Source organism: Chlorocebus sabaeus, chromosome 21 (genome assembly GCF_047675955.1).
Source record: "Chlorocebus sabaeus isolate Y175 chromosome 21, mChlSab1.0.hap1, whole genome shotgun sequence".
Classification (NCBI taxonomy): Eukaryota; Metazoa; Chordata; class Mammalia; order Primates; family Cercopithecidae; genus Chlorocebus; species Chlorocebus sabaeus.
In genome coordinates, this window is record NC_132924.1 from 78,717,849 (window position 1) to 78,742,584 (window position 24,736).

Genomic DNA, 24,736 nt, shown 5'->3' on the forward strand with positions numbered 1-24,736 from the left:
CCCCTTCCCCTTGAAGTCCATTACAAAAACATTAAAATTCTACTCTGTAGGCACACAAGTGGGAGCCACCAAAGAGTTGTGGGCAGAGCAGGGGCTCACATCACTCTGGTGGGGTGTGCGGGGTGGACTGGAGGATGGGCAGAGTGAGGGGCGAGGAGGCCAGGGAGAGGCGACTGCAAGAATCCTGCTGAGGAATACAGGGCAGTCACAGGGGTAGGGCCCTTGCAGTGTCTGCGGCTCCTCGGGTTGCTCGTATTTCACAGCCTGAGATGACTCCCTGTGTCTTCAGGGAGCCATCAATCCTGAGCCTTGGTCTTGCCCCCAGTTCATGCCAGCACCAGGCAGGAAGAGATAAGCCGCCCAGTTTCTCCCACAGGCGTCTGGCCGGGGCCTCTCAGTGATCGCTTCCCTCTCCATAAAGCGCTGGGAAGACTTCCAGAGCACTTCCACTCCCTCAGCCCCAGTCACTCTGGGAGGACCCGCCTGGTAATTCCAAGCATTTGGAGAGGAGCCCCGCCTACCTGGGGAGAGGGAGCCCTCCCCCACCTGCTGCAGGGCACGCACGGGAGGCCAGGGAGCCTGCTGATTTTTCTTTTGCTTTGGCTCATTTTCCTCCTGGAGCAGCAGGCTCATCTCCTGCATTTTTAATAGCTGAGCATATTTAGCATTCAACACACACGTGTGGGTTGATAAGGCCCAAAGAGAAGGCAAGAAGCCATCCAGGGGAGGAAATCCTCCTCCTACCTCCTCTCTGCCTCCTACCCACCTCAGCCTACATCCGTGGGTCTGAGTTCCCCATCATTTTGCCAGGCCAGACCAGGGTAGCCGAAGTGACAGCAGCTGGGAGAGTCAGACTGGCTGACTCGGTCACTGTGCCAGGGTCTGGTCCCATGGCTGAGCGGGGACTCATAAGTAAAGGCTGAAATGCTCATTGTAGCTCAAAACAGCCAAACAGCCATAACTCTTTCTTGATTTTTACCTGGGGACCGAGTCATCTTGCCCACCTCCCTCTACTGTCATCAACTACATAGATGTCAACGCTGTGGGCTGGTGGGCAGGTACCCCTGACCTCTGGCTCCCGTAGGGGTGGTCCCCACTGTCAGGACAGTGAACTAGTGGAAGGGGCCTCTGAGAGGCTGAGTGCAGGGCTGGGGATGCTGGGCAGCCTGTGAGTGCTGTCAGGCAGCTCTGCAGGGGACAAACCTGGTAACATGGCAATGCTCTCTGTGTTTTCCCCTTTCTTCTTCTTTTTTTTTTTTTTTTTTGAGACAGTCTCGCTCTGTCGCCCACGCTGGAGTGCAGTGGTGTGATCTTGGCTCACTGCAACCTCTGCCTCCCAGATTCAAGTGATTCTCTTGCCTCAGGCTCCCAAGTATCTGGGATTACAAGTGCCTGCCACTACACCCGGCTAATTTTTTGTATTTTTAGTAGGGGCAGGGTTTTGCCATGTTGGCCAGGCTGGTCTTGAACTCCTGACTTCAGGTGATCCACCCGCCTTGGCCTCCCGTGCTGGAATTACAGGTGTGAGCCACCACGCCAGCCTCCCCCTTTCTTGTAATGCAGTTTTTTTTTTAAACCTACTCAGCCACATAAAGGAGAAAATAACAAAACCACAGACAATTTAACCTTGTGCTGGAATGCCAGGAGGTCAGCCTGATAGAGTCGTGTTTTCATTGCTGTACGTGTGAGTTTGAGCTATTTGGAAAGGGCAGCCCTAACCTGCTGTGAAATCTAATCTAAGGGCCATGGTCCAGCATGGGTTGGCACTGCTTATGCTTTCTTGGCCAGGAGGGGGCGATACAGAGCTCACTTGGAGCAATGGAACAGAACTTAGGCAGGGGGCTCTCTGCACCGCCTGATGGAGGTCTTCCAGGTCTGTTTCCACCACAGATCCAGCAGCATCAGGCCAAGGGGAGAAAGGAGCTGGAATTTAGCAACTCCTGTTGGGAGTATAACTTTTAAAGAGATTAGAGGAGTCCAATTAACACACCATTGAATTGTAAAAACCAGAGGGCCCCACCCAGAGTCAGTGGCCTATGTGTCTAGATCCAGCAGCCACTAACCACTTCAGGCTACTGAGCATTTAAAATGTGGCTACTGTGGGGGCCAGGTGCTGTGGCTCACACCTGTAATCCCAGCACTTTGGGAGGCTGAGGTGGGTGGATCCCTTGAGCTCAGGAATTCGAGATGGTGAAACCCTAACTCTACAAAAAACACAAATATTAGCCAGGCACAGTAGTGTGCGCTTGTCGTCCCAGCTATTTGGGAGGTTGAGTTGGAGGATCACTTGAGCCCAGGAGGTTGAGGCTGCAGTAAGCTGAGATTGCACCACTGTACTCCAGCCTCAGGCTGGGTGACAGAGTGAGACCCTGTCTCAAAAATAAATAAATAAATAAATAAAAAGGTAAAATAAAAAGTGGCTACTGTGACTGAGGAACGGGATTTCAAATTTCATTTAAGCTCAGTTCATTGAAATTTAAGAACAGATACTTGATTCAGTAATTAGAAAATGTTTAAATCTATTTAGAACAACTTGGGTATGTCAATCTATTTTATAATCTCTAGTTTTTATGAAATCTAAAAATGGGTCAAATATTTCTGATGAAAATTTAGTGTCCAAATTGAGATGTGCTGTAAGTGTAATAAAACACATGCAGGATTTTGAAGACTTATGAAAAGAAAATAATGTAATCTATCTCACTGATTATATGTTGAAATGATAGTATTTTGAATATATTAGATTAAATAAAATAGTCATGTGTCACTTCATGATGGGGCTATGTTCTAAGAAATGCAATGATAGGTGATTTCATCATGCTAACGTTATAGAGTGAACTAACACAAACCCCTGCATACTGGCCTGGGCGACAGAGCTATACCCTGTCTCAAAAAAAAAAAAAAAAAGGGTGACCAGTTCCACTTTTCCGATGGATCACCCTCTTCTTGCCGGTCTGGGCAGGATTCTGTCCTGTCAAGTATAAAAGGTGCTTGAACCTAAGCTGTATGGTACAGCCACTTGTTCCTAGATTACAAACCTGTATAGCACGTGACTGTACTGAATACTGTAGGCAATTGTAATATAAGGGTAAGTATTTGTGTGTCCAAACATATCTAAATGTAGAAAAGCTACAGTAAAAATATGGTATAATCATCTTATGGGACTGCTGTTGACTAATACGCTTTTATGTGGCACATAACTTTTTTTTTTTTTTTTTTTTGAGGTGGAGTCTCACTTGCTTTGTTGCCCAGGCTGGAGTGCAGTGCCAGGATCTTGGCTCATCACAACCTCTGCCTCCCAGGTTCAAGCAAGTCTCCTGCCTCAGCTTCTTGAGTAGCTGGGGAATGCTACCACCATTATTATTATTATTATTTTGTATTTGTAGTAGAGAAAGAATTCCACCATGTTGGCTAGGCTGGTCTCGAGCTCTTGATCTCAAGTGATCCATCTGCCTCGTCTTCCCAGAGTGTTGGAATTACAGGCATGAGCCACCATGCCCGGCCAATGACTATTATTAAAAATTAATTTCATGGCTGGGCATGGTGGTTCACGCCTGTAACCCCAGCATTTTAGGAGGCCAAGGCGGATGGATCATGAGGAGTTCAAGACCAGGCTAGCCAAGATGGTGAAACCCCGTCTCTACTGAAAACACAAAAATTAGCTGGGCGTGGTGGCGGGCACCTGTAATCCCAGCTACTCAGGAGGATGAGGCAGGAGAATAGCTTGAACCCAGGCGACAGAGGTTGCAGTGAGCCGAGATCACGCCACTGCACTCCAATCTGGGTGACAGAGCAGGACTCCAACTCAAAAAAAAAAAAAAAATTAATTTCACCTGTTTCTTTTGTACTTTTTTCCAGTGTGGCTGCTTGAAAATGTAAAATTAACATGTGTGACACACATTACATTTCTATCAGATAGTGCTAGTCTAAACAATTCTAGACAAAAGGTCAGCCATCTCCAGGAATGGAAATCTTAGAATCCCTTTCAATGGTCACATTCATTTCATTCAATTCAACGAATATTTACTGACATGAGAACCATGCTTGTTGAGTTGGTGAGAGGTGACCATACAGGAGGCCCTGCAGTAACTACTGGGGAGGAGGAAGACAGGAAGTGGAGTCTATGGCTGACCAGAGAAAGTGTCACATGTGAAGTAAAAATTAAGTGCTCTGGGGATTAAAAGAAAGGCGAGAGCATATCAGGTTGTTGGCAAGGAGGAAGTGAATGAGGAAAGGGCATTGAGAGAAGGTAGCCAGTGACATGGGCAATAAGAATGGTAAGGATTTTGGCCAGGAGAGAAGGGGAATGATTGCTGTGGAAACCCTGGGCTTAGCAGACCCAGCGCCCTCAGACTCCTCTTTCCCTGTCCCAATCCTCCATGGCACCACCCTTGGCCTCTGTTCTTCTCACACCATATACCTCCCTGGCAGGCACCATCTATACCCACAGCTTCCATGCCCACGTCTACACTGATGACTCTCTAGTCCTGGCCCATACCTCTCTCTTGACCCCTGGTTCCAAACATTCAGTGCCCACTCACATTTCTTTGTAGATATTTCTCAGACACTTCAAAATCCACTGACTTCCCAGCTGAACTCATCCTTCCCTTCCCTCCCTCAACTCTGGCCCTTACTGTCCTTCCCTTGAGGAAGTGGCAGGACCACAACTCAGCTGTCCTAATCCCTTCCCTTGTACTCCAGCCCTACATATGACCCCCAAAGTCCTGTGGAGTTTTCCCTCCTTAATATTGATCTCACCCAGCCCCTCCGTACACATCGCTGCCTGGAACCAGGCTGTCACCACGCCTTGCCTGGGTGATACAATGTCCTCACCCAGGACATCTTGCTGCTTCCTGTGTGACCCCCAGCCATCCTTTTACATGGCTTTCAAGGTGACCAGACTACACCATAAAACTGCTCCTTTAATGCCTCTTTGCAATTTCCAGGGTGAAGTCCAAATTCCTGAACTTAACACATACAGCAGAACTTCATAATCTGGGCCTCACTCCCCTACTCAGTTTCACATCCTGCCTCTCCCCACATGCAAATACTTTTGCACATTCTGTTCCCTTTGCCTAGGACACCCTTCCTACTCTCTTAGTTAGATTTTTTTTTTTTTTTTTTTTGGGTGGTAAAATAGACGTAACATTAAAAATTTACCATTCTAATCCCATTCTCTTTGTCTACCTCCTTCCTACTACTTGTCCTTTGAATTTAACAGAAGTGACCTTTTTTTTTTTCTTGGCTCAATGCAACCTCCGCCTCCGGGGTTCAAGCGATTCTACTGCCTCATCCTCCTGAGTAGCTGGGATTACAGGCACACGCCACCACGCCCAACTAATTTTTGAGTTTTTAGTAGAGATGGGGTTTCACCATGTTGGTCAGGCTGGTCTTGAACTCCTGACCTCGTGATCCACCCACCTGGACTTCCCAAAGTGCTGGGATTACAGGTGTGAGCCATCACACCTGGCCGGAAGTGACCTCTTTTGAAAAAACCCTTTCTGAGTCCTCAGCCTGGGTTAGGTGCCCTTCTCCTTTGCTACCAATCTCATAGTCCTTATCACTTTGTACTGTGTTAGCTTATGTTTCTATTTACAGACTCCCTAAGACAGTGTCTGTATCTTAACTTTGTATCCCCAGGGCTGCAGTGTACAGTTGTATAGGTTATGCACTGGGAGAGGAGGCCTGGCTAAGGAAGTGAGCAGGGGATGAAGGCCATTAGTCAACTGTGCACCTGGTACAGGCCTGCATCTAGACCGTTTTCTAATTTGCACAAAGGTGCTTGTGTGACATCAGTGGGCCCTGTGTACCCCCCGTGCTTGTTGTAGAGTTGGCACACATAGTCTTACAATAAGTGCTCATTAAATGTTGAGTAAAGATGGCTGGATGTTCCAGGCAAAGGTAGCAGGGGTAGAGATACGGGGAAATCTGGCATAATAGGGTGGTATTGGATGTTCAGTATTGACTTTGGGGGGTTGCAGCTAGTTGGCAGAGGGTCCCTTATGTTGGGCTGAGGGACTAACTCTTTAATTCAGGAAGCAGTGAGCAACTTTGTGAATTTTTGATAGGACTGTGATATAGAATTTCAAAATATTCAGGCTTGAAAAAGAGACTCAGAGAATTAAAGTGACTTGTTCAAGGACACACAGAAAGTTAGAGGCAGGGCCCAGACTTGAACTTGCTTTTCCTGCTCCTAGCTCAGTACAGGTCTGGGGAGCTGCACTCTGGGATACCTCTCAACTGAGGCTGAGCCCTCTAAGGCTCAAAGCCAAATCTTCCCAGACTTGGAGACTCTATCTCTTCCCGGACACATGTTCCTGGACGTGGTGGGTAGATGGACGACAGCCAGGCAGATGGGAGGTGAGGACAGTTAGGTCTCGAGACCACTGCAGTCCATGGTTCGGCCTCATTCATGGCGCACCACTTGTTCTGTCCTCAGAATATTTACCGACTTAAAGGCATGGCAAATTACTCATGCTTTTCTCTTCTTCCCACAGGTAAGCACTCTAGTCTTTTCACTACGAGCTATCTCCCTCCTTACAAATCTCTTGGTGGCTCATCTCTGGACCTGGGCTAGTTTTTTCAGTTTCTCTCTTTCTTTCTTTCTCTCTCTCTTTCTTTCTCTCTTTCTTTCTTTCTTTTCTGAGACAGAGTCTTGCCCTGTTGCCCAGGCTGGAGTGCAATGGAGCAATCTCGGCTCACTGCAACTTCTACCTCCCGGGTTCAAGCAATTCTCCTACCTCAGCCTCCTGAGTAACTGGGATTACAGGTGCGTGTCACCATGCCTGGCTAATTTTTTGTATCTTTAGTAGAGACGGGGTTTCAGCATGCTGGCCAGTCTCGTGTCGAACTCCTGACCTCGTGATCTGCCCATCTCGGCCTCCCAAAGTACTGGGAATACAGATGTGACCCACTGCACCCAGCCAGATTCTTTCAAAACCACTTTTTGCCCCTAGCTGAAGGGGACTTGACTGTGGCAGGTCTTAAGAAGTGTGTGTTGAGTTAGACTGGATTGAGTATGGACAATGATTTGAACCCAGTGGTCGCCCTGAAGGTTTGCCTTTTGGGCAGGTGCTTTTTGGTGCCGTGGGGCTACAAGAGACCTCTCATTTGCTCTTTTACAAGGAGCGTTCATTGATGATCTTCCCCGAGCTCCCTGGGTCTCCTCCTGACTTATGTGCTCCTTCCCTGGCTTTCCTTATTTTGTTTCTCTGTAGCTCATTTCTGGACTCTGAATAAATTATTTAATCATTTTTTATCTTCACTCTGAGTCTGAAGAGCCATTTCTCTAATTTTTTTTAGAGAGATTTGACTTGTCAATCTTTATCCCAGGATGGAAGTGCTGTCCTTTGGCACACATGATGATATAATAATAATAACGATGACATTATGCTAAATTATTTATTGAACATACACTATGATCCAGATACTGTGCCTGCTGCTTTATAAAAATTAGCTCACTTAATCCTCACAACAACCCCATGGAATAGAGCTATTATTGGCCCCACTTTACAGATGAGGAAACGGAAGCACAACACAATCAAATAACTTGCCCAAGGTCACCCAGCTGAAATTTGTGCCCAGGCCAGTGACTCCAGAGCTTGTGGTTACATCGGGATACCACGCAGCCCCAGTAAATAAACTCTCAGGCACGTTCTCAGGTCACAGATAAGACGGATTGCAGGGTAGTGACTGGGAGACTCACATCGCCAGTGGGTGGGCAACCACCAGTCTCAGGCTGAGTCTTCCCTAACCAGCTACAGCCTCCTGCAGGATGGACCTGCAATCCCAACAACCTGAGGAGAACAAAGCTTGCCCAGGAGGCCCAGCTGCGTGGCAGGTAACTCCTCCACAGCCATGCCTATACCTTTCCACTCCATCACAAGAGGCTCTGTAATTGATCTGACATAATTAGCTCTTTACTAAGTCATCATAATTTCCAGTGTGCAATGACAAACCCATTGATGGATGATTTTACTCCACAGCTTGCCTAGGTATGAACTTAAGTGCAATTAACTGTCATTAATTGATGGAACACTTTTTTTCTTTAAATACATAAAACAGATGGACTCCACACTTATCCCTTCTCTGCCTTCTCAAGGCTTGAAAGATAAGCGTAGAGGTGCTGTCAGAAGCCAGTTCCTTAAGTACTCCAAGCTGGGTGCCAACAGCATTTGAAGATACTCATCTTCCTTGTTTTAAGTTTGGCTTCCTCACTGTCTGTTCCACAGGCAACCTTTTCTGAGTTTTTAGTAAGGGCTGAGATAACCAAATGAATTAAAAGCCTCAGATTTTTTAAAAATTTTTTTTGAGACAGAGTCTCACTTTGTCATCCAGGCTGGAGTGCAGTGGCACAATCTCGGCTCACTGCAACCTCTGCCTCCCGGGATGAAGCAACTCTTCTGCTTCAGCCTCCCGAGTAGCTGGGATTATAGGCATGCACCACTATGCCCAGCTAATTTTTGTATTTTTAGTAGAGATGGGGTTTCACCACATTCATCAGGCTGCTCTTGAACTCCTGACCTCAAGTGATCTGCCCACCTCAGCCTCCCAAAGTGCTGGGATTGCAGGCGTGAGCCATCACGCCTGGTCAAAAGCCTCTGATTTTTCCACTGATTTTCCACTATTCCACTATTCCACAGGACCTGGGACCCAGTGTTGGGGGTAGGGCCGCGGCCTTGCTCCACACCAGGCAGACCGTCAGTGCTTTTGATTTTACACCAGAGCTTCTCTTCACTGGGGTGGAAAATTGAGAGGTGGCCGCAGAACTGAGAAATATTTCCCTGTTACCCTTTTCTTAGACACAACTTGGCTCAACTCTCAAGAGAATAAAAAACTTCCCCATCAGGCACAGGGTATATATATAAATATTTTTGAGACTGAGTTTCGCTGTCGCCTAGGCTGGAGTGCAGTGGCGCGATCTCGGCTCACCACAACTCCGTTTCCCGGGTTCAAGCAATTTTCCTGCTTCAGCCTCCTGAGTTGCTGGGATTACAGATACATGCCACCATGCCTCGCTAATTTTTGTATTTTTAGTAGAGACGGGGTTTCACCATGTTGGCCAGGCTGGTCTCAAACTCCTGACCTCAGGTGATCCACCCGCCTCAGCCTCCCAAAGTGCTGGGATTATAAGCATGAGCGTGGCCCATATGGTACTCTGAAGGTCCCACATGCCCTTTAATATTTAGGTTTATCTTTCCATCATTTTGGGTTTCTGTCCCTTCATTCCTCAGTCCCCCAAATTCCTGCATGTGACTCCTAGGAACAAAGCCAGAGGGTAAATACTGTTTCCCGTGGTGACAGGAACAGCAGTGGGGACAGACAGCAGCTGGCTGCCAGCCAGCTGACTCACCATGGTTTATCCCTTGATCCTTTCGCAGGAAAGACTGTGTGCTGTTTGCTGCTGGAGGTAAGTAGATTGTCTTTGGGCGTTTTGAATGGCTTTGAGGTGCTGCTGGCAGAGTGATGGCCGCTGAGACAGGCTTTTGTTTTCACCTGTACTAGTGATGTCCTGGGATTGGAGGCTGGAGACACTGGAGAGGGAGAAGGTCTACACATTGAACCGTGTCTTCTCTCTACAGGGGCAGAAAGCAGAGAACTCAGCACAGCATCTGTAGCAGGTGAGGCTCTCACACACTCACATACACTCAAACACAACAGGCAGAGAGAAGCACTTTCCCTGCAGCATCGGCATCCCTGAAGCCTAGGTTCTGATGAGACGATTTGTCTTGACATACGCTCCTATTCCACCAGCTAGCAATACTTATGTTCTGGGTTTCTGTATCAAATGGCATGCTCAACTAACATCAAGGTTCTCGCGGGAGGCATTTACCAGGTCATCTTTCTGCAAAACTACTTCCACAGGAGTAGCAGAGGGACACCGGGTATCACCTGAACAGTGGGATAACCCCACATAGCCAAAGCAATTCCTAGACAGCTACACAGAGGCCACAGGTCCATCACAGCAGTGGACAGGGCAGGACTCTCAACAAACAGGAAACTCTCGAACCTGACACTCTGCAGGAGCACTAAAGTAAGAGGGACCAGCAGGCTTGAATCAAAGGGACTTTGTGAGCGAGGAAGTGGCCCAGCAGCTGTCCTGGGACTGAGAGGACAGTGTCAACACACCCCTGCTATGGCCTCCGCGGGGTCCACAGAGGGCCACATGCAGGAGGATGTCAATGCTTGAGCCAGAATCTGCAATGTGGGGCATGGACTTGGGCCGGCGAGCACAACTTCCTGAGGTTCTACAGAGAATACCAGAGCTCTGGGCAGAGATGTGTCACTTGTTCACGTTCTGTTAGCCCCTGTGCTTTCGACTGAATGGGCAGGATGAGGATACTGACCAGGACAGCAGATGCATGAAGTACAGTTCTAGTGTGCACCCACCATGGGGTTCTTAATTGTTTTAGAGTAGCGAATCTGATAAAAATGTAAGACCCCAGCAAAATGCACTTTTACACCTATCCAAAAACTTTGTACGTGATTACAGGAAGGAATCCCAAACCCTAAAAAAGACAAAGCTTCCTGAAATCCTAAGTCCTCTCTGGCTCTCTTATGTCTCACATATAATTAGTGCTTAATTAACATGTGTTGAATAAATAAATGAAATTATAATAGATCTCCTGAACTAGAGATCACAGATCTGAAAATCTGGCTGAATTTGATAATGCAAAATGTGACAGACAAAGATGGCAGATCATTCTCTCTCCAGCCCAAAGCTGAGCCTAGCTTTCTCTCATTAGGGCACCTTTCCTGGATGCTTTTGCAGGCACCCTGACCTGGGAGACGCAAGCCCCCACCTGTGGCCAGCTGCGACAGGAGTCTGGGGTTTCTCTGTGCTCCCTTGTACCAATGGGTTGCTAGACTGTCTCAAAGCAGACTGAATTTAGTCTTCTGATGCAGTGGGAATTAGGAGGAAGCAGATTTTTGAGGATCATTCAATTGCTACATTTTTTTTTGCTTGACCAGTGCTCATATGCTGCCTACACAGAATAAATTTACAGGGTACTTTTTCCTCATTGAATCAGAGTAGACCTTTGCATACAGCTTAGTTCTCAGAAGCTATCCTGTTGAAGCTTTTGAAAACAAAGAGCTAGTTCTGAGGCCTCTGTTTTGAGGGCTGGGAGCCGGGAGACCTGGGCTCCCGCTCCAACCACACATATACAGTATTAGGCTTGGGCCTTCAGTTTACCACTGAAACTTCCTTGGTTCCTGTGTCTTTATCTGTGAATGAAGTGGGTCCCTAGATGGCTTCAAAGGCTCCTTCCACTCAATCACCATAAATACAAGGGATACTTATACCTGTTCCTTCCCTTCTCATCCCTCATGATTCCTGGATGTCAGAGCAATAATAACAGCCGAAGTATTGAACAATTTTACTCAGGCGAGATCTTCCTTGGAGGAATTCATCCTTTGTAAAATTGTACTGGCCTTTACAACCCCTGTGAGACAGGCAGGAAGCAGCCAGGCATCTCCACCCTCCTCACGGCTGACTGGCCAAAGGAGACCCAGAGAGGTGAGATGATTGCCAAGGTCAGGGCTACTCAAGGATCAGGGTGCCTCTGCGCCAAGTACATGGGCCTAGTTGCCTCTTAGGAAGGCAGGAAACTAGGTGAATAAAATTCGAAGCCAGGAAATTAGAAAATGCAGAACTTAGAATCACTAAAGGTTACAATTGGATCTTAAAAGTCAACTAGTGTGATCTTTCTGATAGATGAGGTTATCAGTTGCCAGCCTTCGGGTTAAAGCTAGTTAGCGGCAATCCTGAGACTAGAACCAAGTCTCCTAACTTCAAGTCTATCGACGTTCTGCCTCTCAGAAATGTCTTGTTTAGCAATTTGTTTTTCGGCTGAGGCTTCCAATATGAAAATAAGACTTTGATTTTTACCATTACTGCTCTAGATGTTTCTGCAGTCTTTATTCACTCCCTTGCTATCACTGACTCAAAGCTGCTGGTAGGTCGGTGGGGCATGTACAGAAATATTTTTTGGTTTAGGTGGGGAGATAAACCTGAATAATGAAGATACATTTTATTTTACTAAACTAATTGTTAAAAAAGTATGCAAGTAAACAAAGATAAATCACAAGGAAGGGTGCCATGAAGGACAAAATAAATGGGCCAGGCCAGTGATTCTACAATCACCTTCTGAAAGAATTCTGGTTAGTGGTCCTGGCTGACACATTCTGCTGCTAAATTTACAAAAAAACCTTTTTTTTTGAGACAGGAAAAAAACTCTGTTACCCAGGTAGAGTGCTATGGCACGATCATGGCTTACTGCAACCTCTGCCTTCCAGGTTCAAGTGATCCTCCCAATTCAGCTTTCTGAGTAGCTGGGACTACAGGCGTGTGCCACCACATCCGGCTAATTAATATTATTTTTTGAGACACAGTCTTGCTCTGTGGCCCAGGCTGGAGTGCAGCGGCAGGATCTCATCTCACTGTAACCTCCACCTCAAGCTATTCTCTTGAGCCTGGGAGAATCAAGGCTGAAGATTCTCATGATCTCAGTCTCCCAAGTAGCTGGGATTACAGGCATGCAACATCATGCCTGACTAATTTTTATATTTTTAGTAGAGACAGGGTTTCATCATGTTGGCCAGGCTAGTCTTGAACTCCTGGCATCAAGTGATTTGCCTGTCTCGGCCTCCCAAAGTGCTGGGATTATAGGCATATAGGCATGAGCCACTGCACCTGGCCCCAGTTAATTATTAATTAAAACTTTTTTTTGGTAAGGCCAGGCATGGTGGCTCATGCCTATAATCCTGGCACTTTGGGTGGCCAAGGTGGGTGGATCACTTAAGCCTGAGAGGTGGAGGCTACAGCAAGTTGTGATTGTACCAGAGCACTCCAGCCTGGCAACAGAGCAAGAATCTGTCTCAATTTTTGTTTGTTTGTTTGTTTGCAGAGACTAAGTCTCTCTAAGTTCCCAGGCTGGTCTTGAACTCCTGGGCTCAAGAGATCCTCTTGCCTTGGCCTCGCAAAGTGTTGGGATTACAGGTAAGCTACCACATCTGGCCTACAAAACAACTGTATCAGTGGATAAGTCTTTTTCTTGGTTTCATATTTTATTTTTTGAGACAGTCTCACTCTGTTGTCCAGGCTGGAGTGCAGTGGCGTGATCTTGGCTCATTGCAAACTCCGCCTCCAGGTTCAAGCAATTCTCCTGCCTCAGCCTCCTGAGTAGCTGGGATTACAAGTGCACACCACCACGTCTGGCTTATTTTTGTATTTTTAGTAGAGATGGGGTTTCACCATGTTGACCAGGCTGCTTTCAAACTCCCGACCTCAAGTGATCCTCCCGCCTCAGCCTCCCAAAGTGCTGGGATTACAGGTGTGAGCCACCGCGCCTGGTTTCATATTTTAGATTCAGAAACTTGTCTTAAATTGCCAATTGAAAGAACAAGTTGCAATAAGGGAATATTAATTAAAACCTGAAGACAGCCCTTTGCCCTTAATATAAGTTTTTTTTTAGTTGTTTGATGTCTGATTTTGTATTGCAATAAATAGGCAAAAGCAGTATTTCCTACTTGTGAAACGGTTTGAATTAAATCAGAAGGGCTCTCACAACCCTTGAGCTATGGGAACAAGCTTGCCCCCTACTGGTGCAGGTGAGAAAGGTTGTATAAGAATTTAAAGGCCCGGCGCAGTGGCACACGCCTGTAATCCCAGCACTTTGGGAGGCTGAGGCGCGTGGATCACCTGAGGCTGGGAGTTTGAGACCAGCCAGACCAACATGGGGAAACCCTGTCTCTACAAAAAATACAAAATTAGCTGGGCATGGTGGCACATGCCTGTAATCCCGGCTACTTGGGAGGCCAAGGCAGGAGAATCGCTTAACCCAGGAGGTAGAAGTTGCTGTGAGCCAAGATCGTACCATTGCACTCCAGCCTGGGCAACAAGAGTGAAACTCTGTCTCAAAAAAAAAAAAAAAAAAAAAAAAAAAAAAATTAAAGTGGAGGGACCAATAGAGTCAGTGGTCAGGGGTTCACTCTGGAGGTGAGCTGTAGCTAAGCTTTTGAAAATGGGTAGAGCTGATGTCCCAGGTAGGGCAGAGTGAGTGGATTTTACAAAAAGACCTATTCAATCTATGTTTCTCCAGTCTATGAAGACCTGCCTGTAGTGGACTTACACAGTTTTGTGTTGGTGAGGAGGTGCGTTAGGTTGGTGATAGGAGAAGGCAGGGTCTTATCTCTTGCAAAAAGATGCTGCTGAGTGAAGCTCTCCGGCTGTACATTACAATCATTCGGATACAAGCCCTCACCCACTTGAGGCTTAATCATGTCTTATGTTTTCATTAAGGGACTGCCTAAGGTAGATCCCTATAATTATTCTAATTCCATTTGCCCTGCCCAGAAAGAATTTGTAGTACATTATATCCCTCACTCATTGTTAAAATATTTAATATGTAAGCAATTTTAGAGAAAAAGAGCACTTTCCTCTACATTTTCTTAGTCTTTGTTAATGCATATAGCTTTATTAACAAAACTGTAATCAATGGATATTTTGACTATTCTTTGTCAACTAACATTCTACATATACATATCAAATTCCCACAAACTTGCTAAACTGTTAGGTAATATTCAATCATTAACATGGCGCAGATTATTTAGCTACTCTCTTACTGTCTACCTACTATTTGTCTTAAAAAAAAAAAAACTGATTTGGCCAGGCGTGGTGGCTCACACCTGTAATTCCAGCACTTTGGGAGGCCAAGGTGGGTGGATCACAAGGTCAAGAAATCAAGACCATCCTGGCCAACATGGTGAAACTCCGTCTCTACTAAAAATACAAAAATTAGCCGGGCGTGGTGGCGCGTGCCTGTAATCTCAGCTACTCAGGAAGCTGAGGCAGGAGAATTGCTTGAACCCGGGAGGTGGAAGCTGCAATGAGCCCGGATTACGCCACTGCACTCCAGCCTGGCAACAGAGTGAGACTCCATCTCAAAAACAACAACAACAACAACAACAACAACAAAAAACCTGATTTATTTAAAAAGTGATTCAGAATTATTTCCTTGAGGTATAATTCTCAAAGTGAAAGGCTGCAGTTTTATAGCTCTTGCTACGCATTTCTTTCCAGACCATGTGACAGAAAGACCAAACGAATCTATTGTGCTAATATTGAATATAAGCACCACTCACCTACTGAAGGGAAAACAGAAAATCACTATCAGAACACCTGTGCAGAATTAAGTATTCAATACATCAATAACAACCACAGTGAATGATCTTGAACCAGCAGCCTCTGCTCTCACCTGTTCTGTCCTTTGACCAATAGCAATAATAGTTTAAGATTTTTCAGGTGGGTACAGTAGCTCACGCCTGTAATCCCCGCACTTTGGGAGGCTGAAGCGGGAACACAAGGTCAGGAATTTGAGAGTAGACTGACCAACATGGTGAAACCCCGTCTCTACTAAAAATACAGAAATTATCCTGGCTAACACAGTGAAACCCCGTCTCTACTAAAAAATACAAAAAACTAGCCGGGCGCGGTGGCGGCGCCCATAGTCCCAGCTACTCGGGAGGCTGAGGCAGGAGAAGGGCATGAACCCGGGAGGCGGAGCTTTCAGTGAGCTGAGATCGCGGCATTGCACTCCAGCCTGGGCGACAGAGCGAGACTCCGTCTCAAAAAAACAAAAAACAAAAAACAAACAAACAAACAAAAACAAACAGAAATTAGCAGGCCGTGGTGGCGGGCGCCTGTAATCCCAGCTACTTAGGAGACTGAGGCAGAAGAATCACTTGAACCTGGGAGGCAGAGGCTGTAGTGAGCCGAGATCGTGTCACTGCACTCCAGCCTGGGCAACAGAGTGAGGCTCTGTCCCCCTGGCCCCCCGCCCAAAAAAATGAGAGGCATTACTAGCTTCTCTTTTCTACAGGTAAGTTTTATTAACAAAGCTGTAATCAATGGCTATTTTGGACTATTCCTTGTCAACTAACATTATTCTGCATATACATATGAAATTCCCATATACTTGCTATTTTAAACCATTAGGTAATATTCAATCATTAATGTGCTGTAGATTATTTAGCTATTCTCTCACTGTCGACCTACTATTTGTCTTTTATTTTATTTTATTTTTTTTGAGACGGAGTCTCGCTCTGTCGCCCAGGCTGGAGTGAGTGGCGTGATCTCGGCTCACTGCAAACTCCTCCTCTCAGGTTCACGCCATTCTCCTGCCTCAGCCTCCCGAGTAGCTGGGACTACAGGCACCCACCACCGCGCCCGGCTAATTTTTTGTATTTTTAGTAGAGATGGGGTTTCACCATGTTAGCCAGGATGGTCTCAATCTCCTGACTTCGTGATCCGCCCGCCTCGGCCTCCCAAAGTGCTGGGATTACAGGCGTGAGCCACCGCGCCCGGCCCTATTTGTCATTTAAAAAACTGATTTAAAAAGTGATTTACGATTATTTCCTTGAGGTATAATTCCTGAGGCTCAGAGATACAATGAGTTGCTTAAGGTCACAGAGCTAGAAAACATCAGATCTGGGGATGTTTTCAGAGCCCCTATCTTAACTCTGGGCTCTACCACCTTGGAATCCTGGAAGATTCTGCTACAGATAGGAGGAGCCTGAAAGAACCAGCGAGACTTCTCCTTTCCCACTGCCTATGGGCGTTTCAGCAGGGCACCTGACTCCGCTAGGGAGAGGAAGAAACACCTTTTAGGTGTAGGCAGCTGGCAGGTGCCAGTCAGCAGCTCATACCATTGCCTGAGACCTCAACTACAAAGAGTTGGGGGGCCCTGGTACCAAAGAAATGAAAAGTCAAATCCTTTTACTTTTGTGCATTTCCACCACAGGAAGTCCAGGGCAAGGTCTCAGCAACTGACTGTTTCAAGACCACCTGCTTCCCCGCAGCCTCCTTAAACATCCAGGTGCAACTCCAGGGGCAGTCCTAGAGATCAGCCAGGCAGGCAGCTTGCAGACACCAGCTCTCAGCATCCCAAAAATCTGATAGGCGTGGGGAGCCCTGGTGTCTCTAGTTTGCTCCCCTCACTCTCTGAAGATAAAATCCATCAGGTTCTCAGGCAATTCCATTTCAGTAAACATTCAGCGTTCCCTTCCCCATATACTTATTCACAGAGGTATTTTCATACTTGCAGCATCAGTGTACTGCATTTAAAACCTTAGCACAGATGCCTCATGAATGGCTGAGCCGGCCGCAAACACTCAAGGTGGCTCCCTGAACCATTTTTAGAAAGAACTTGTTGGGAATTTTCCAATATGGCTTTTAAGGGACCAACCCCCTCCCAATAGACTTTGAGCACCACAGTCGCTCGTGGCCTGCCATGGTTGTGTAAGCACACTTGGGCTTAGGCCAGCACCTGGCTTACTCACTTGACAGCATGGAGTCTCCTTCAGCCCCCACTTTTGAGGGCAGGTGCTTGGAAAGTCATTAGCCAGCTTCTATCTTATCAGTGGGTTCAATCTGCTTTCGTAGCTGTAGTCATGATGCTGCCTATAAACACCCTGATTTCCAAGGGACCTTCTTCCAAAAGTAAACTGGAGTTGGAGAGAGAGGCAGGGCTGGCACCTTGGCACTGGGATCCGTGCCAGGAGCCAGGCCAGCTGTACTTACAGCCGCTTGGTGAGGCAACGATTCCTCCCAGTTTACAGTTGTGGAAATGGAGACAGACTGTATTTGAGACACTTGCCCAGAGTCATAAGACTAGTAAGTGGAGGAGCTGGGGCTAGAACCTGGGCCTGTGGTCTCATTTGTCACCATCATAGTTAGATACTAAACTTACTGCCATGGTTGTTAGAAGGGGATATTGAATCAGCCTTGCTCAGCAGAGGAGGAAATGAAGACACAGGAAATTCAGGTGATAGGACAGGCGGCAAATGCAGGCAGAGCTGTGCCAAGCAGTTTCCGTGCCAGGAGTGCTTGTGAGCTTTTCTGGAGTGCCCATTCCCTTCTCAGATTGCAGTACCTCTTTAAAAGATCGCAGGGCTGACGAGCCGAGGAGGCGTTCCTTAAGCACAGGTTATACTAGGTCTTCTTTACCCCTCTTCACCTCCTACCCACTGCTGGGCAACATGAACTATCTGGAGCACTAAGTTCTTTTGACAAATATGAGTGTGGGCCTGTAGTCTACACTGCTTATGCCAATGCCGGCTCGGTTCCCAAATCCCTAGGCTCTGGGATGGTTTTTTGGTCATCTGGTCACCCCATGCACATTCATTCAGTCAGGAGGGAAAGCAGCCTTTCTTGAGTACCTACTATACATCAGGCACCATGCAAGCTGCTTTTCACTCACCAGCTCATCTACCCAACAACCCTACCATGTGGTATGAGACCGTTAGTTGCCTTGTTATAGATGGGGAAATTACTATTATTTTTTGTCCTTCTTAGATATCAGATGGGGAAATTAAAGCTTAGCAAGATTGTGAAACAAGACCAAGGTCACGCAGACCTCAGCAGCTGGCAGGAAAGCCCAGGCTTGCCCGGCCCCAGAGCCAATGCCCTTTCTACCATGCCACCCTGCCTGGGACGTTCTCTTCCCTCCACACTTTAGAAATGCAACTGGGATGATTCTGACAAGGGCATTTCCCATTCCAGAGCTGCTATGAAGTCATGTAACTTAGGATCCTTTTTAACTTTTCCCCTGTGGTGGCATTCCCCCTTCCTCCTCCTCTTCTATTTGTCATTTATACTAAGGTGCAAATTTCTGGCATCACCACTATTGGGCAGGATCTGGGGAGTCCCAGGGGGTTTCCAGGGCCCTGAAATACTTCCATCAGCCCCCAGGGATGCCCTCACAAGACACCTAGCCTAGCTAAAAGGGAAAACCACAGAAATAGAATCTGTGGGGAGACAAGCACATGCACACCTTGCCAGCGGTACTTTCAAGGGATTACATTTTTCTGGAGAGCAACCTGGTGATAATAACAGGAACTGAAAAGCATCCATAGCCTTTTATCTGGTAATCTGGTAGTGTTAGTTTGGAAAATAGACCTCCAGGAAACATCCCAAAGGGAAAAAAAAAAAGTTCAAAGATACTCTCAGCACTGTTTACTACATAGTTAAAAAAAAAAAATACTACAAACAACCTGAATAATCCATAATAAAGCAATTGGTAGGAGACAGGTGAGAGAGTTATTTCAACCTAAGAAAATGTAAGCAAAATGGTACACTCACATCCACAAGGAAATTCAAAATGGCACAAATAGTACGTAGAGACTAATACTACTTAAAGAAAAATATTTGAGGCCAGGTGTGGTGGCTCACTCCTGTAACCCCAGCACTTTGGGAGGCCAAGGTGGGCGGACTACTTGAGGTCGGGGGTTTGAGACCAGCCTGGTCGACATGGTGAAACCCCATCTCTACTAAAAATACAGAAAAATTAGCCAGGTGTGGTGGTGCATGCCTGTAATCCCTGCTACTCAGGAGGTTGAGGTGGGAGGATTGCTTGAACCTGGGAGGCGGAGGTTGCAGTGACCCGAGATCACGCCACTGTCACTCTAGCCTGGTGACAGAATGAGACCCTGTCTCAAAAAAAAAAAGAAAAGAAAAGAAAAGAAAAGCAGTTGATAAACACATGGTGATGAGGAAATTTGTTAAAGCTGTTTAAGGCCATCCAAGAAGAAAGATAAAAACAGACAACAGCAGCAACAAAACACTAACATATCCTTAAGCAGAAAAGGCAGAGGAGAGAAAGCAGGTGCAAATACAAAGGTAGGAAGGAGACAAAAATATGGGTTAAAATGAAACCTATTTCATTCATTCACTATTTTTTTTTTTTCTTAGCATTTCCTTGGCACCTACCATGTGCCAGACACTGGGCTATTACAGTGATGATACAATAGGTTGCTGTCACTGCTAGACCTTTGTCATCAGAGGGCTTCCTGTGCTCAGGGAACAGCACTCTCCATATCCTGGCTTGTTGCCACAGTTGTCACTCTGAGTGCAGGGGAAACGGATGTGGCCCTCAGAAGGCAGGCTGCTGCCCGAAGGACCTGAGTCTGCTGGACTCCACCTGGAGCCAGAGCCACAATCCTCTTCATAACATTAGACCTTTTATGGCTCTATCTGCTCCCCACTGTCTGGGCCCAGTGGTAGCAGAGGGGTTGACAAGGACTCCACATGCATGCCACTGAACTTCTCCATCAGAGTAGCCCCTTTCAAAACCACAAACACAGACCGCACAAGTCACATGCGTTTAAACACAGGAGTCACCACAGCTTTGGTGAAAACTGGGGGCCTCCAGCTTGCAGACAAGCTGTTGAATTCTACCTTAGGATGACACAGCTGACCTCATAACCCCCAGAGTGCTGATGAGACAGGTATGGCAGACAGCTGGACCCGGGCACAGGGGGAGCCACAGACTCCAGGATCTTAGGGAGAAGATCCACAAGCTGGGATTCCCAATGTTTAAAATACCTGATAAAATGGCTGGGCGTGGTGGCTCACACCTGTAATCCCAGCACTTTGGGAGGCCAAGGCAGGTGGACCACTTGAGGTCAGGAGTTCAAGACCAGTCTGGCCCACATGGGAAAACTCCGTCTCTACTAAAAATACAAAAATTCGCCAGGTGTGGTGGCACGTGTCTATAATCCCAGCTACTCAGGAGGCCGAGGCAGGAGAATCGCTTGAACCTTGGAGGTAGAGGTAGCAATGAACCAAGACTGCGACACTGCAGTCCAGCCTGAGCGACAGAGTGAGACTCTGTCTCAAAAACAAAACAAAACAAAAAACCCAAAAAACACACCTGAAAACCTGCACATCTAAAAGCTGAATTGAATCTAAACCCTTGAATCTAAAAGCTGAAATTTTAAAATAAATAAATAAAAATACCTGAACCGCTGGACCGAATCTTCCCAATGCTGTCTTGAGGCAGCATCAGTGGCCTTTGCCCTGGTGCCTTGAGCTAAGGCTTCATGGCTTGCCAGGCCCCGTGGAGGGAGGATCCTGGCTGCAGGAGGCAGAGCAGGTGCCAGGCTGCACTTCCACATCAGAGAACACACAGTGCAGCAGGGACTTCTTCACTTTTGGACACCAGGGCCAGGGCCCCCAAATCTGTGATTTTTAAAAAAGGTCCTGAGGTGATTTTCATGTTCCATGAGCTTTGGGGATCACTGGAAATGCGGACCAAACACTGCTGTCTTTAGAATCAGAAAGATCTGGGCTCAAATCCCAGCTCTGTCACTCATTAGCTCTGGGACTTGGGGAAATAACTTAACCCCCTGAGCCCCAGTCTCCTTTCCTGTAAAATGGGGACAATAATACCCACGTCATGGAGTTACAACAGGACAGGTGCCCCTCGAGCACACTGAGTCCCTCATCTTCGCGCAAATCACACGCTATAATTACTGGTTTACTGGTCTAAGTGTCCTGTGCCTGGACACACCTGGAGGGCAGGTGTCCTGTTTACTCTTTTATCTCCTGTGTTTAGCACAGGGTTTCACCCTCAAGAACACTCCCTCTATTCACTGTGGAATGAACGGGTGTTGGGAGGATTGCTAACACGTGGGGTGGCTACCACAGTGCCAACTCACGGGAGGCGCTTAATGTTAACTTCCCCTGATACATGAAAATGTCCATTAAAAACACACACACAGGTAGTAGCTTTCCTCGGTAGGCAGTTCTCAGCCTTCTCCCTGCCCCTGAATTAAATTATTCCACTTACAAGAATCCTATGGGAGCACACTGTTTAAAGACTGATAGGAGAGGCCACCACTGCTTTATTTCTACTGTACCAGCGTCCACTTTCAACAGCACAGGGCCATGGTCTCTTACAAGAGAAGGTGAAAAGTCTCCACTACTGCTAAGCTCATGGTGTCACTCAGAGCCACTCACCCCACAGACTGTCGTGGTCCCACAGCAGCCACTAATAACGGAACCATTTCTGTTCTCCTTGGAGTGGCAGTTGGCAGCGGCAAACAGGAAGTTGTCTTGAAGTAGGGTGTGGTTATGCCCTGTCAACATATGCGTACAGACACACATACTTTTTTTTTTTTCCTTTCTGGCCCCCTTCTCTCTCCCGTCTTTAGAAGCAAAAGGTCTGAGTTATTTTGGTGAAAACAAAACTTTTTACATGATTTAAGATCAACCATCACTACCACACAAACAAAACCACAGGACAGAAAGGGACCTAAAACACAGCAAAGGGTCTATTTTCCTGCCACAAGTCTTGTGGCATTTAGTTAGGAACTGACTGTGTGTGTGAGTGGGTGTGCATTTTCCCCTTGATTTCTCTGGGCACACAGGAAACAGAGCCCTAGCTGGAAACCAGCCAGACACGACACCCAGCATCCTAGTGAGCTGGTCGGTCCACCTGTGGGCCAGCTGCCCGAGTTGATTCAGGGCCTGCAGTGTGCACGCACTGGACAAGGACCACTGAGGACAGGAAAGAAGGAAAAAACCAGGGTGCTAGTTTCAAGCAATTTGTACAGTTTGAATAGAAAGGACCCTGAACATGTCTTAACACAAAGTACATATAAAAACAACAAAGAAACACAATGGCTGAGTAGGTAAGTGCACTGAGTAGATAATACACGGACATAAACATGGGGAGGTGGGGTTGACACGCCAGGAAGGTTCATTGCAGCTGGCTTCCCGGTGCTCTGAAAGGTGTGCTAGAAAATTTTCCACTCCACTCCTTTTCAGGCCGGAGGCTGGTGCCTCCAGAAGGGCTGTCCAAAATAGACTGGTCCCCAACCCAGCCTCCTACTTCTGACCTCTTTCTGAGGCAGCTACTCTCCCCGCTCCCCGCCTCAGCCCTGTCTCGGCTCCAGCTTCAGCCCACAGACCGAGAGCACTGTCTATGCTAACACTCATCTTGCTAAATGGCTTGTGGGCTGCCAGCATGATCCGCCTGCCAGGATCTCTGTTCCGTGACCTGCGCCCAGCCCCACGCCGTCCTGTGTGGCCCTCGTGCCCTGCGCTCACACTTACACATCCCGGGGAGGCTGCCTTGCCGTTTGGATAAGGAGGCTGAGCCAGTGACACGCTGGGCAACGCGACTCGTGGTAGTAGACGTTTCCTGGCTCCTGGATGAGGGCCCTGGCCAGTCAGAACGCACCACTTCCCCTTTAAGAGAGCACGCCCAGACGAGATTAGGGAAAGGCAGAAAGAAAAGCCCGGAACAGTCAGGGTTGTATCCTGAATTTGGCGGATGAACTTGGGTATTCCTGAACCGCACACACAAGGTGTGGTCAGAGGCAGCAGGCTCCTCAGAGGTGCATGAGAGCCAGCGCTGTGTGTGCAGGCCTGGGCCTTCCCGCAGCCCCGCAGCTGCTGCTTGTCTGGCCTGGGTCCCGGGTCCCCAGGCAGCCTGGAGACACCTCAGGCCTTACCCACTCCCCCTTCGCTCAGGGCTTGTCCATCCTGATAGGCAGAGTCCACTTCATTACCTAGCACTATGCCTTAGAGAGAGTAGAGAGGTCATTATAATGATTGGAAAATACTTTTGTGGGTTGTTAGAACTATTGATTTAAGCAGGGAGCTTTCATTCATTCTGGATATTTAGAAAGTTTAGTCCCTGATCTTGGCCAAGGACAGTAGACTTGGAGGGGGAGAATGCCTACCAAAACAATGGTTCACAAAGGCCACATGTTATATGATTCCCTTTATATGAAATGTCCAGAGGCCGGGCGCCGGTGGCTCACACCTGTAATCCCTGCACTTTGGGAGGCCGAGGCGGGCGGATCACGAGGTCAGGAGATCGAGACCATCCTGGCTAACACGGTGAAACCCCGTCTCTACTAAAATACAAAAAATTAGCCGGGCACGGTGGCGGGCGCCTGTAGTCCCAGCTACTCGGGAGGCTGAGGCAGGAGAATGGCACGAACCCGGGAGCGGAGCTTGCAGTGAGCCGAGATGGTGCCACTGCACTCCAGCCTGGGCGACAGAGTGAAGACTCTGCCTCAAAAAAAAAAATAAATAAATAAAAAAAAGAAATGTCCAGAATAGGTAAAAACATACAGACAGAAAGCAGACTCGCGGTTGTCAGGGGCAGGCTGAGAAAAGAAGGCGGGGGAGTGATGGCTTAATGGGCACAGGGTCTCCTTTGGGGGTGATGGTGGCACAACATTGTGAATGTACTCAATACCACTGAATTGTACACTTTAAAATGGTTAATTTTCTGTGATGCAAATTTCACCTCAATTAAAAAAAAAAAAAAAAACAGTGGCAGTGGCAAAGTATGTTTTGTGCATCTTTATCTTCTACTAGAACCTCTCCTGTGTGGCATCCAACATTTCTTTGTAAAACCTGGTTATTACCTGATGAATATTAAATCAACCCTAGCTAAGGGGTACATGCCTTTTAGTAAAAAAAAAAAAAAAAAAAAAAAAAAAAAAAAAAAAAAAAAAAAAAAAATTAAACCTTTAAGATACAAAGTTTTCCAAGACTCAGAAGTATGACTTTCCTGGAGAATTCTGGACTGTGGGGAGCCAGCACCCCTCACATCATGCTCACATGCTTCCTCCCATCACCACAAGCTAGGCAGAGCCTACTAGGCATTAGAGAGATTAGACAGGTCATAATAATGACTGCCTATGTAAGACGGTCTCCTGTGGGGACCATCCCTTCAGTCACTTGAAAACATAACCAAAGCCAGAGAGAGTGAGTCCCCTGTGGGAGAATTATTCAGGGAGAACATGACTGGACTTCTGGGTTCTTGGCTTCCTTTTCCCCTCTTGTTGAGAGAGTTTCTTCCCAGAATTAAGGAGAATTCATCAGTTTCAGACTGGGAGGGAGTTGTGCTGGCTGGCAAAGCAGAACTAGTTTCCACAG

The 24,736-nt window shown here is 47.1% G+C and overlaps 1 protein-coding gene across 6 annotated transcripts in view; it reads right to left on the minus strand.

The window, feature by feature from the left end:
• ATXN7L1 (ataxin 7 like 1) overlaps positions 1-24,736 on the minus strand; it is a 278,155-nt gene that overhangs the window by 53,763 nt on the left and 199,656 nt on the right. For all 6 annotated transcript variants that reach the window (XM_007982511.3, XM_038004524.2, XM_073009235.1 and 3 more), the window contains one exon: positions 9,350-9,572. In XM_007982511.3, the coding sequence (XP_007980702.1) occupies positions 9,350-9,572 (223 nt within the window). The remainder of the gene's footprint in view (positions 1-9,349; positions 9,573-24,736) is intronic.